This window comes from Pongo pygmaeus, chromosome 1 (genome assembly GCF_028885625.2).
Source record: "Pongo pygmaeus isolate AG05252 chromosome 1, NHGRI_mPonPyg2-v2.0_pri, whole genome shotgun sequence".
Lineage (NCBI taxonomy): Eukaryota > Metazoa > Chordata > Mammalia > Primates > Hominidae > Pongo > Pongo pygmaeus.
In genome coordinates this window covers 136588762-136603287 of record NC_072373.2, presented here as the reverse complement: position 1 = coordinate 136603287, position 14526 = coordinate 136588762, and the positions used below count along the sequence as shown (strand labels likewise).

The following is a 14526-nucleotide window of genomic DNA, read 5'->3' as shown; positions in this document are numbered from 1 at the left end:
GAAGTGAGAGGATATTTAAGACAAGGAAATGAGGAAGTTGGACTCTGAGTAAGTCCAACTAGCTGAAATTACTAACTAGTAATTTATTCCGGGTTCTATCTAGAATAAATCCATAGGAATAAGAACAATGCTAAAGGTAGAGAGAATAGGGAAGTGATGCCTCTTTGATGACTTAATATTCTTCTTTATTTCTAACTTACAGATGATTTCAGAATACTGCTCACCTTAATTCCTTTAGTTTGTCATGATCTTTTCCCTTGACCTTTTCCATAGTCCCAAAGTATTTGCTGATGTGGAGTGGGAGGATGTATGATCTCAGGCTTTGAAAATAAAGAGGTTAGAAGATGTTACTTTTGATAATCTAAGACTTCATGACTTTGATTCTTACATTTTATTATTTACTTATGTATTTTTAAGAGATTGGGTCTTGTACTGTCACCCAGGCTGGAGTGCAGTGTGCGATCATGGCTCACTGCAGCCTCAACCTCCCAGGATCAAGCAATTCTCCCACCTCAGCCTCCAGAGTAGCTGGGACTATAGGCGCGTATCACCAAGCCCAGCTAATTTTTGTATTTTTAGTAGAGACAGGGTTTTGCCATGTTGCCCAGGCTAGTCTCAAACCCCTGAGTTCAAGTGATCCGCCTGCCTTGGCCTCCCAAGTGTTAGGATTACAGGCGTGAGCCACCATGCCTGGCTGATTCTTATATTTTAATTTAAAAACTTTCTACTTTATATTGTGGTGACTAAAACCATTCCTTGCTTTCCAGCCTTCTTCTCTCATGTTTCTGGAATTATTTGATCACTAATAGCGTGACCACTAAAGAAAGGCTGAATGACTTTTTTTTTTCCCATCCCAAAGAGATAGGGTCTTGCTCTGTCACCCAGGCTGGAGTGTTGTGGCACGATCACAGCTCTCTGTAACTTTGAACTTCCAGGCTTAAGCTGTCCTCCCATCTCAGCCTCCCCGGTAGCTGGGACTACAGGCATGTGCCACCATAACCTAGTGTAAAAAAAATTTTTGTTTGTTATCCTCCCACCTGGGCCTCCTAAAGTGCTGGAATGATAGGCATGAGCTACTGCCAGGTCACAGTTGTTACAAAGAGGAGAATTTATTTCACTTGTAGCTAAACTTGTATTATATTTTACCTTTATGGTGCCTTTTAAAGCTGATGGCTGTTTTTTGAAGTTGGCTTTTATTTATTTTAAAAGTATAGTACAACCTTAATCAAATATACTTAACACAATTATAGGCTTCTGTTATGTTTTCTACTTGTACAGTTCTATTTTGAGTTTTAAATCAACATTAACAATTAAACATTGTATCCATATATCCAGTTTTTGTCAGTTATAAATAAATATAAAACTTTTAAAAATGGTATCTAAATAATTTTTATAATTTGTAACTTAACCATCAGTAACTGAAAAATGAAATTTGATTAACTTTCTCAGTATTCTGATTAGCTGAGCTTTTACGCATTTGTTATGGTGACCAACTCTCAAAATACCTTTTGGAGAGAGCTAATACATAGATATAGTCTAAAGTTCTATCCTGTGGAATCACAGCATGCATGATTTTGAGTATTGGAGAAAATAAGAATGACATTTAGTTTTTAAAAACAGTCTGATACAGGTCTTAGATATCTATTTTTTAGATGAAGTAATTTTTCTTTGAGAATCCTGAAAGAGCTTGAAAAGTGATAAATAGAAAATGAATTCTTTATGGGAACCAGTGGTGGAAGGGATAACAACAAGAAGAGAAACGCCAGTAAAACCATATTAGTAGGGTAGGAAGGACTTGATAAAAATTAGATAAAGGATAATGCATTATTTAAATGCATGGGTCTTCAAAGAAGAGCACACAAGATGATCCACTGACATAAGGAGAAAAGAGCTTAGAACTTCTGTTTATATGTTATCTGAAAAATAAGAAATGGGATACTTTACTAGTATTTAAAATGTGAGTTGATACTGGTGTCTTGTCTTGGACTTAAAAAGTTTCCTATAAAGAAACCATGGATTGGACTGGGTGTGGTCGTTCACGCCTGTAGTCCTGGTGCTTTGGGAGGCCCAAGTGGGAGAATTGCTTGAGGCCGGGAGTTCGAGACCAGACCGAGCAACAAAGCAAGACCTCGTCTTTACAAAGTATTTTTAAAAATTAGCTTAAGCCCAGGAGTTCGACGCTGCAGTGAGCTATGATGGTGCCACTACATTCCTGGGTGAAAGAGCCAGACCCCATCTCTTAAAAACCTAAAAAATAAAATATAAAAAAGAAACCATGGATTAAATATAATATTTTAATGTGAATATAGGCAAACGATAAGAAATGGCCAGGGTGATGCTTCTTAATGTGTTTGAGAATAAAACGTAAACAATGTTTATTAACAAAGAAAGATATAATGTCTATATAATCATATGGACTAGAGGTGACCTTCCCCCTGTAAGAAATTATTGAGACGGTTATTTGAAATGGCACTTTGGGAGGCCAAGGCAGGAGGATCGCTTGAACTCAGGGGTTTGAGACTAGCCTGGGCAACATGGCAAAACCCTGTCTCTACTAAAAATACAAAAATTAGCTGGGCTTGGTGATATGTGCCTATAGTCCCGGCTACTTGAGAAGCTGAGCTGGAAGGATCATTTAAGCTCAGGAGGTCGAGTCTGCGGTGAGCCATGGGGCGTCTCTGTAGTCCTAGTTACTTGGGAGGCTGAGGCTGGAGGATGGCTTAAGCCCAGGATTTCGATGCTGCAGTGAGCTATGATGGTGAATGCATAGGTAGAACCACAGGAAATTTATTTTTGGTGGAGGGGTGAAGATTTTTTTTACTGTGTAAAATACACAATGTAAAATTTACCATCTTAACCATTTTTAAATGTACAGTTTAGTGGCATTAAGTGCATTGATACTGTTGTACAACCATCACCACCATAAATCTCCAGAATGATCTTCATCTTGCAACTCTATACTCATTAAATAACTCCCCATTCCTTCCTACCCCTATTCCCTGTCACCTACCGTTCTACTTCCTTCTCTCTGATTCTGACTATTGTAAGTACCTCGTGTAGGTGGAATCATACAGTATTTGTCCTTTTCTGTCTTATTTTACTTAGCATGATGTCTTCAATATTTATCCATGTTTTGTAGCATGTGCCAGAATTTCCTTCCTTTTTAAGGCTGAATAATATTAATTGTATTTATGTACCACATTTCCTTTATTCACTTGTTTGTTGATGGACAAGTGGGTTGCTTCTGTAATGCTGCTGTGATATGAATATGGGTTACTGGAAAGTCTCTTGAAATTTTGAACTTAGTGGTGAAAGACAGTAATACATTATTAGACATATTCTTGCTAAAAGGAAAAAGTGTTCCTTCTGACACCAAACACGTGAGTTTTTCCACTTGAACAACCAGCTCTTCAACTTTCTGGACACTAACTAGATGTCTTACAGTTCAATTTTGTCACTATCTGTCTGGAGTTGGTACAGATCCTACAGTTGAAGGGTTCAGTTCCATAATACCGCCTGGACTTCAAGCATCAATTGCAGGTCCTGGACTTATGGTACTTGACTGACTTGGCTACAAATCAGGGGTTCCTGTGACCCCGTCCTCCAGTTTGATAATTTGCTGTAATGGCTTACAGAACTCAGAGAAACACTTTATTTACTATTACTGGTTTATTACAAAGGATATTATAAAGGACACAGATGAACAGCTGGATGAAGAGGTACCTAGGGTAAGCTTTGGAAAGACCCAGGGTGCATGATCTTCTGTTCCTGTGGAGTTGAGATGCACTGCAAGTGGATGTGTTCACCTACCCAGAAGGTTTCCAAACCCATGGTTTAGGGTTTTTGTGGGGGCTCCATTACATAGGTATGATTGATTAAATCATTAATTATTGTTGATTGAATTCAATCTCCATCCCTTCTCCCTCTCCCTTCCCAGGAGGCTTGGGGGTGGGGAGAACTGAAAGTTTCAACCCTCAAATCACATGGTTGGTTCCTCTCCAACCAGCCCTTGTCCTTCAAAGTCACCGCATTAGCATAAATTTAGGTATGATTGAAAGGGGGTTATTATGAATAACAAAAGATGCTGCTCTTACCCCTAAGACTCAGGGAATAAGGGTTTTAGAAGCTCTGTGTCAGGAATCGGGGTGGAGACCAAATGTATATATTTGTTATTATGTAGCTGTATTAGTCTGTTCACACACTGCTAATAAAGACATCCAAGACCGGATAATTTATAAAGGAAAGAGGTTTAATTGACTCACAGTTAGTTCCACATGGCTGGGGAGGCCTCACAATCATGGTGGAAGACTAATGAAGAGCAAAGTCACGTCTTACATGGGAGCAGGCAAGAGAGCATTGGCATTTGCAGCGGAACTACCCTTTATAAAACCATCAGATCTCATGAGACTTATTCACTGTCATGAGAACAGCAAGGGAAAAACCCGCCCCCAGGATTCAGTTACCTCCCGTGAAGTCCATCCCATGACATGTGGGGATTATTACAATTTGAGGTGAGATTTGGGTGGGGACGCAGCCAAACGGTATCAATTGGTAGCACTAACTCTTCTTTTGTGGTGAAAATAGTGATATTATATGTGTAAAATATGGCAATAAAATAAATTATCTCAGCAAATACTCTTAGGCCACATGGAAAAATAGAAATACTTTTTAGGAAAGATTTCACATGGAAAGTTTGTTGTACAGTTTCATTAAAGTACAGATGTTTCCAACATTTCTCAGCTTATAATGTCTAGATTATGTTTCAATAATGAATAATGTTTCAATAAAGTAGTCGTATTTAAAACTGCCTTTTTGTGACCCACTAAAGGAAAGATGTGTTGAAAAAGATTTATTCTTAACAGTAAATGTATTAACCACTGATAAAGTAGTGTGTTGGCTGAAATTTTAAAAAGGAAATTGGAATAAGGTTGGAATTTATTCACTTCATTTGTAGGTATGCAAAGAAAACTAAAGCAGGAAGTCCACAGAATATTAAGTTATATTTTTATTATGGTTAGTTTTATAAAAATAATACCTTTAAGACTATTTACAGTGTTTCCAAATGAAACAGGGAGAGACAATTGAAAAATCTGTGTTTAATACAGGTTGGCTATTTATCTTCTGGCTGTTTCAAATTTGTGGACATTTTTCTTTAACTAGTATGCTTACCTACCAGTTATTTTTGAGAAAATTTAATCTGTCCCTTCAAGATAAAAGAGAAGTTTTAATGGTGACTGAATATCTGCTTTTCCAAAGAAATTTGAGCTATATAGAAAGCATTTTGATGAAGAATATTTGGAAATGTATTCATTATATAATTTTGTTGCTGAAAATGGTCTGTGTCACCTACAAATATTATTTTGTCTGTACACTTAAAATTCTTAGAAACAGAAATCTTTTACTTGTTGTAAAGTCAGTGTTTTAGAGACAGGTAATCAACAGGATATATACACATATAGAGAAAAATTTCTTTTAAGAAATTGACTCATGTGATTGTGGAAGCTTGGGATCTGCAGGATAGGCCCAGGGAACAGTTGTAGTTTCAGACCAAAGTCAGTATTCTGGCAGAATTCTTTCTTGCTGGGGGAAGGTCAGTCTGTTCAATGAAAGCCTTCAACTGATAAGATGAGGCCCACCCACCCATTTTGGAGCATAATCTGCTTTACTTAAAACGCACCTATTTAAATATTAATTTTTTCCTTCCCTCTTACCCTCCCCCCCCCCCCCCCTTCCTTCTCCTCTTTTTCCTTCCTTTCCTATGGACAGGATCTCACTGTCACCCAGGCTGGAGTGCAGTGATAGAGTCACAGCTCACAGTAACTTGAATTCCTGGACTCAAGGGATCCTCCTACCTCCGCCTTTCACCTGACTGATTTTATTTATTTATTATTAATATTTATTTTTGAGATAGGGTTTTGCTCTCTTACCCTGGCTGAAGTGCAGTGATCATGGCTCACTGCAGTCATGACCTTCTGGGCTCAAACAATTCTTCCACTTCAGTCTTCTAGGTAGCTGGAACTACAAGCATGTGCTAACATGCCTGGCTAATTTTTAAATTTTTTTTGTTAGAGATTGGGTCTTAACATGTTGCTAAGGCTGGTCTTGAACTGCTGAGCTCAAGAGATTCTCTTGCCTCAGCCTCCCAAAGTGCTAGGATTACAGATGTGAGCCACCTAGCCTTTTTTATGTTTTGTAGAGACAGGGTCTTGCTGTGTTGCCCAGGCTGATCTCGAACTCCTGGCCTCGAATGAGTCTCCCATTTGGGCCTTCCCAAGTGCTGGGATTATAGGCATGAGCCACTGTACCTGGCCTAAATGTTAATTTCATTTAAAAAACACCTTCACAGAAACATCCAGAATAATGTTTGACCAAGTAAATATTTGGGCACAGTGGCACAGCCCAGATGACACATAAAATTAATCATCACAATTAGTTTCAGTGGGGTTTGAACTTTTTTTTTTTTTTTTTTTTTGAGACGGAGTCTCGCTCTGTCACCCAGGCTGGAGTGCAGTGGCACGATCTTGGCTCACTGCAAGCTCCGCCTACTGGGTTCATGCCATTCTCCTCCCTCAGCCTCCCAAGTAGCTGGGACCACAGGCATCCACCACCATGCCGGGTAATTTTTTTTTTGTATTTTTAGTAGAGACGGGGTTTCACCGTGTTAGCCAGGATGGTCTTGATCTCCTGAACTCATGATCCGCCCACCTCAGCCTCCCAAAGTGCTGGGATTACAGGCGTGAGCCAGTGCGCCTGGCCTGAACTTACTTTTTAAAAATAAAAAGTTTAATATTTTCTGATTTAGTTTAGTTTACAAAAATAACAAATTGGCATCAAAGAAATTTATTGGCCAAATTTTAACATAAACTTTTGCATATTGGCAGGTAGGTTGAAAAACAAATTAGAAAGTATAGCAACAGTAAATTTTTTGCATTGAGAACTTTATATCTTTATGAGGTGTCTTTTGTTTACCCAGCTATGGCAACAACTAGAAACTAGATATCATAGTTTAGAACCAATACTTTCAGATTACTTTACCATTAAGTGTTGAACTAGGAGTTTATAAATAATAAAACATATTTGATTATTGCCCTCACTAAAAATATTCTTAATCATATATATGTATTTTTTGAGACAGAGTCTCACTCTGTTGCCCAGACTGGAGTGCAGTGGCGTGATCTTGGCTCACTGCAACCTCCACCTCCTGGGTTCAAGCAATTCTCTTGCCTCAGCCTTCTGAGTAGCTGGGACCACAGGTGCGTGCCACCACGCCTGGCCAATTTTTGTATTTGTAATGGAGACAGGGTTTCACCGTGTTGAGCAGGCTGGTCTTGAACTCCTGACCTCAAGTGATCCGCCCACCTCAGCCTCTCAAAGTGCTGGGATTACAAGTGTGAGCCACTGCGCCTGGCCATAATATTTTATAAATCATTGCTCAAAGGCTTTTGTTTGTCAAATATGTTAAAAAAAAACTGTTTAAAAATAATGTTCATTTCATTTTCATCTCTTTTTAAAATTTCTATTGTGGATTTCATAACTACATAATTCAATAGTATATCATTTAATATATAAATAACTACATATAATTGTTTTTGTTCAGGTTTTTTACTGATGGGGTTTGGAATTTAAAATTTGGAGACTTAATCTAGAGGATAAAGAAGTGTAATATAAAATTTGGTGAAGAAGATTGTGGGAAGAGAAGCCTTTGAAGCAATTTAGAAAAATAAAGGAAGATTGTTTCAGCTTTGAAGTGTTTTTTTTTTTTTTTTTGGGAATTGTTTTTCATTGAGTGTGTTTCAGTTTGATGAAAATTCTAATTTACAATAATTCATATTATGCAGATTGAGTTTACTGAGCAGTGCATTTTCTTGCTGTATTCAAATATATTTTGGAAACCAGATGATAATCAGAAAGTTTCTTGGAAGAATAGAATTAGAGTGGTAACTTGCTTTTAGGAGTAGAATTTTTTTTGATGGTTTAAGGTAGAGAAAGAGATAAAAGGCAAAAGGAGATAATTTGTTTGTAAATAACGTGACTAAACCACAAGTGATTTTAAAACAAGCTGTAAATATGGAAAGGGATGATACTTGAATTTTTTTCAGCATTGCAGACTTGATATAAGAGAGGGAGACAGCACCAAGTTATTAGTCAATTTGGAGCTTGTTCTTAAAGCAAGGGGGAAATGATGGTTTCTCTGACAGGAGGTGGCATCTTTGAGGACTGAAAGAGCCTTGTAGGACAGTGGTACTCTATTATATATCATTATCATGTTTCCTGCATTGCAGAACATGTTTAATAACATCACCACAATCCTGTTAGATGGGTGATGGGACTTCCATTTTAAGATGGGAAAACATTCAAGGAGCCTTGTTAGCTTGCCCAGTTTCAAACATCTCAGAAATGGCAGATCCCAGAATTTGAACTCAGTTATGTTTGATTTTGTCCAGCTAAATAATTCTTCACTGAGTACCTGCTATGGTGCCAAGCATGGTGCTTAGGCTGTGGGAGTTCAGAGTTGAATGATGCATGATTCTGGCCCTCAATATAGTATAGCAAATGAATAAGATAGTAATTTTAGGGAGCCTTGGGGACCTGGAGAAAGTCTGAGAGTTTAGGACCATTTTCTGGCAGACATAATGCCTGAACAGAATCTCAAAGGCCAGGGTAGGGGGGATTTGGGGAAGAGTTGACTGCAAAAAGCTGATCAGGAGAGGGTGTTGCAACTGGGAGAGCCATGTTTGTAAAGACATTCAGGCATAAAGTAGCATGATTTATGCTTAGGGACCTATTTCTAGGTCTTAAAGGATGAAGTGGGGGAACTAGTAGAAGAGCCTGGGTTTTTCCTTTTATACCTCATTGCTTCTCTGTACAAATATTAGAAGCTGTTAAAAATATATGTGGATAAAATTTTAGACTTTTAAAAATGCATTTTTATCTTCTTTTTCTAGGATCAGTTCGACAGCTTAGACAAGCATACACAATGGGGAATTGACTTCTTGGAAAGATATGCCAAATTTGTTAAAGAGAGGATAGAAATTGAACAGAACTATGCGAAACAGTTGAGGTAAGTTAATTTTTTTTTCAGCTTTTAGAATGAAATTACATGTTTAAACAGTTGAATATTAGAGGAATGTGATATTCCAGAGGTTAAATTCTATGTTTTTCATCAGAATTAGATTGAATTAGGTAACTGGTTTGTTTTAATGATTAATTAAGTCGTTGGCTAGTACAATGCCACAAGGAATATTGACTAGCTGGATCACAAATAGCTTTCATTCCAGAAAGACACTTAAAAATCTGAAAACTGGGGAGCAAAATGCCAGGAAAAAGAAATATCTGCATGTTATTCTGTGTTTTATACTTTTATTCCTGTCTAACTTTTTGCTTTAGTCATCTTTTCAAAGTATTGAATATTTATTCAGTTTCTCTTTTCTTCAGAGTTTGTAAGACTTGGAAATTGAGTGTGTGCTGAGCTGAGTTTCTTTCTGTCAGTATTCAGTTCCATATTATGAATGAATGTGATTTTAGAATATGTTTTGGAAGATAAAAGTTTTAAAGAGAAAATTTTAGTCTTAAAACTGATGGACTTTGTTGACAAGTAGTTGCTGGAACTTATTCAGTAAAAATGGTGCTTGAAGTCTGAAGACTAGACACCAGTATAAAGTTTTAGCTGTAGGGTTTAGGGTAAAAAAGTGTCCTGAAGTGACAAAAAAATCCAACCTAAACAGGTATACATGACTACAAAGTCCAGGCATATTTTGATTCAGGGGTCAAATAATCTTCAGGCCCCATTTCTTGGCTGTGCTCCCTCTTGTTCTTTTTATTCTCAGGTTCCATTCATACCATCCTCCGTGTTCCTTTAGCTCTAGGTTTTACATCTTCATACCCCCATATCCTGGAGAAGAATGATGGTCTTCCCTATTGTACCTTTGGGGAGAAAGGAAGGGAGGGAAAGAGGAAGTGGGGGAATGGAAGAAGGGGAAGAGGATGGAAGTAAGGGAAAATGCAAGCCTGCACCAAGCTTCTTTTCTCCAGAAATACTAGCAGAGGGTCTCCTTTAGTCATACTGACTTTGGTTAGGTTATGTGTTTATCCTAAACAATTTACTAATACTGACTTATAGCTAATGATGGGGGGAGGATAGTTACTCAAAATTAATTTAAACTAGTGGTCCCAGAAGGAAGGGGGAGTTACTTGAGTGCCTCATATATCCACTATAATAGTGCATGTAACCAACTGACTGCATGTAGGGAGGGAATAGACTAGAGTAATAAAAAGCTTGCTTATAATATTTTTATAATGATAAACACACTATTATGATATTTACTGAATAATGGCATTATGCTAATTTCCTAATCCATATTCCTCCTGTTTGTTTAAACAAGGTATTTTCCACATGAGAGTATAAACAGGGAGCCTGTTAGTATATTAATAATCACAGTGATGATGTTTCATCTGTCCAAAAGTTAATGATCTGGGAAACTTACCTCTCTAGAATCTAGAAGAGCATGAAATGGCCTCTGAGAGATTAAAATAGCAGCTACCAGATGTATTATTGTGTGGCAAATAAAAATTTTATTTAAATTTTAATTTGATCTCAATTTTAGCACATTAAATTATCAGATTTCTATTGGAAAATTCTCAGTTTTTCCAATAGAAATGAGAAAAAGTGCTATAGGTAATACAGTGATGGCAGTGTAAAGGGACAAACAATAAAAGAAAAGGTTTAAAAATTACAAAAATAGATGAAATTTAATGCAGGAGTGCCCTAGTTCATTTTGTGTTGCCATAACAGAATGCCTGTCTGGGTAATTTATAAAGAAAAGAGGTTTATTTAACTAATGGTTGTACAGGCTGGTAAGTTCAAAGGCATGCCCCCAGCTTCTGGCACAGGGTTTTGATGGGTCAAAGGGGAAGCGTGGATGTATGAAGAGAGAAAGAAAACCTGAAGGGAATACTGACTTTAAAAACCCACTCTCAAAAAGCGATCCAGTCTTATTAGAGTGAGAACGCAACTCACTACCAAAAATGACACCAAACCACTATCCATGAGGGCGGATCCCTCATGACCCAAACACCTCCCATTAGGCCCTATCTCCCAACACCACCACTTTGGGAATCAGATTTCAACGTGAGTTTTGGTGGGGGTCAAACAAACCATATCCAAACCATAGTGAGAAGTGAATCTACTTCTAGGGCCCCAAGAGGATCACTGTATTATACAGAGTGAAAAAGTAAATACTGGTAAGAATGATCCTGCACCTTCAAGAAAAGAATCAGATTATTTTAAAGAGGGCAGAGAATATAACAGTGTTTCTCAAAATGTTTAAAAAGTCTAATCTATCCTTTAGCATTTTCATTTCTAAACTTTCCTGCAGAAAAATACAAGTGAGCAAAGGTGTTTGCACAAAACTCTTCATTGCAGGAAAAAAAAAAGTTTCTCGTTGTAAAAGTGCCTGTCAGTAGAAGAATGATGAAAAAGACTGGTAGATAGTTTAAAAAAAATCAGGTGTACCAGCATTTTAAAATTTAAAAGCCTTATTCATCAGGTTGAATGATGAATGTACAGTAAGAACTGAATGTACAGTAACATCATTTTATTGCTTACTTGTGTTTGTATATACAGTTATGTATAAAATTTGTATGTATTCTGAAGAGGTCTAGAAGAATACACCCAGATTATGTTACAACAATTACCCTTGTGGAACGAGAGTAGGGAATGATAAGGGAAGGAACTTTTTATTTCATACACTTTTGAATTGTAGTCTTTTCAGTGATTGTGTATTACTTTTGTAATTTAGAACACTTGTTAAGAAGAGGATATGCTTCAAAAGAGATTCCTATCACAAATTATAAAATAAAAATTGATAATTTATAAGATTAAAAAAAACTTCAGTAATGTGGAATATTTAACTGTCCAGGACAACTTAGACCTCAAAGCTTTTGAGATGGCCAGGTTTTGCTAGTGTAACAGGACTCATCTAATCAAATGGCAGGCTTGTTTGCCTTCTCTCTGTTCTGAGACTGATAATAACCATTACAATTTTCACTTACTTGCAGAAAAGGGATTTGAGCTCCAGTTCATTGAAGCAAGGGTGGCTAGAACCCACAACTTCATGATATGAAAAGTAGAATTTTGTATTGAGAAAGTGGGTTTTATTATGTACTGATGCTTTACAAAGGTGATTTGAAGGAATGAAGCACACTTAAGGAATTTGGCACATTTCCATTCTAAGGATGATTCTTAATAGCAGTGATTCTCAACAAGGGCAGAATTATTGGAGTGTTGAAGTATGAGGAGTAATGAAGAGTTGAGAGAAGGCATGTTTAATTTGAAATGATCTACATTGAGATTTGCTGCTTTGGATGACTACTTAGTAAATGATTGGATTATCAGCTGTTATTTATAGTATGTCTTTTGTCCAAAGGGAAGAGGTTTGCCTTGTTTGTTTCCTCCTCTTTAATGGGAAAAATTCTTTTGGTTAACTCCCCTTATTTTTGCTAGTGCAGAGGATAATTTCTTTCATAGTGAGGCAGCACTTTTTTTTTTCTCCTAAATATTATAATATTAGTCCATTCTCACACTGCTAATAAAGACATACCTGAGACTGGGTAATTTATAAGGGAAAGAGGTTTAATTGACTCACAGTTCAGCATGGCTGGGGAGGCCTCAGTAAATTTATAATCATGGTGGAAGGAGAAGAATAAGTGCCCAGCAAAGGGGAAATCCCACTGTAAAACCATCAGATCTCGTGAGAACTAACTCACTGTTGTGAGAACAGGATGGGGGAACTGCCCCCATGATTCAGTTATCTCCACTTGGTCCCTCCCATGACACATGGGGATTATGGGAACTGTAATTCAAGATGAGACTTGGGTAAGGACACAGCCAAATCATATCAGCTATATTCATGATGTTACGCAATTACATTTTAAATATATCGCAAGATTAAAATTTCTTAATCTTTGGTAATTCCAGATTGTTTTCGTCTTTTCTCCCTTTACTCTTCTGTTCTTGTGTTTTGATGGTGTTGGTTTAACTTTATTCTGGTGTTTGATATTGATCGATTTTTAGTTTTGGTTTGAGGATGGGAATAAATAGAAAATAAAGCATCTAATTACATTTGGAGACATAGTTATATACAATTGAATCATGTCCATTTTGATTGATGGAAAATGGTTACTTCAGATCACTTGGTAGTGTTTTTTGTTTGCAAAGATATGCAACTGAAATCAATCATTCTTTTAATAAACTTATTGTATTTGTATAACAGATTAAGATTTCTAAGTAAGAAAAGGAGCCATATATATGTGATAAGTATATATCATTTTAGTTTTTTCTAGTAAAAGTAATTTTATTAAGTTCTATCATAGAGATAGTGCTGTATGAAATTATATTCCCCAGCCTCCACCCCAGAGCATACATAAATTTTTGGTTCAGATGTGGCAGTGTGGTGTAGTGGAAGAGAATTAGGCTGGAAGACAGGAAGCGCACAAACTACTCTTATTTTGGCCAAAGCAGACATCTCTGAATTCCTTTTGATCAGAGATTATATTATGTGCATTTCTGTACCCCATACCAAGCCTACCTGGTACCTCTGGAACTGGTTGATTAAATTTAAGTTGAATGAATAAATAATTAAATAATGTGTGTTTCAGTTTAGTTTAGAAATTAGGATCTCTGACCACATGCTGAACCTTTGACCACATAGCAGCTTTCTATTAATACTGGAGTTTGGTGTCATGTACATCATTGTGATGTGGTCATTAAGTTGGTGTTATGTACATCATTGTGTCTGCTAAGAACAGTCCTAAATATTTCGGGTAGGCTTAGATACAGAGCAGTCCAAATATAGCTAGTCTGTAAGAAGTGCCTTTCACCTCCCGCCATGAGTCCAAAGCCTCCCCAGCCATGTGGAACTATAATTCCAATTAAACCTCTTTTTCCTCCCTGTCTCGGGTATGTCTTTATCAGCAGCATGAAAACAAACTAATACATAGTCTCTATCTCATTTTACTCTTCTCATACCTCTTTATCAGAATTTGGTTTCTATGTCACTCTTTTGTCCGCTGAAAGATTTTATATTCTCACCAGCAATACACAAAGCTTCTAGCTAGTCCATATCCTTGTTGTTTTGCAAGTAGCCAGCCTAATCGGTGTGAGTTGTTATCTCCCTGTGGTTCTGACTTGCATTTCCCTGCCCATTTGTGTATCTTTGGAGAAATGTCTATTCAAGTCAATTTTTAAAATTGAGTTTTTTTTGTTCTAGAGTTTTAGGAGTTATTTATATATTCTGGATATTAACCCCTTGCCAGATATATGATTTGCACATTCTTTCTCCCATTCTATAGGTTGCCTTTTCATTCTCTTGATTGTGCCCTTCTATGCATTGAAGTTTTAAATTTTGATGTAGTCAGTTTATCTATTTTTATTTTTTTTGCCTGCTTTTGATGTCATATCCAAGAAATCATTGCAAAATCCGGTATCACAAAGATTTTCTCCTATGTTTTCTTCTCAGTTTTATAGTT

At 36.9% G+C, this 14526-nt stretch overlaps 1 protein-coding gene across 6 annotated transcripts in view; it reads left to right on the top strand.

Annotated features, from left to right (window-relative positions):
* FNBP1L (formin binding protein 1 like) overlaps positions 1 to 14526 on the top strand; it is a 99173-nt gene that overhangs the window by 42389 nt on the left and 42258 nt on the right. For all 6 annotated transcript variants that reach the window (XM_063664596.1, XM_063664595.1, XM_054475957.1 and 3 more), the window contains one exon: positions 8946 to 9061. In XM_063664596.1, coding sequence (XP_063520666.1) covers positions 8946 to 9061 — 116 coding nt within the window. Of the gene's footprint in view, positions 1 to 8945; positions 9062 to 14526 lie in introns of those variants that run through there.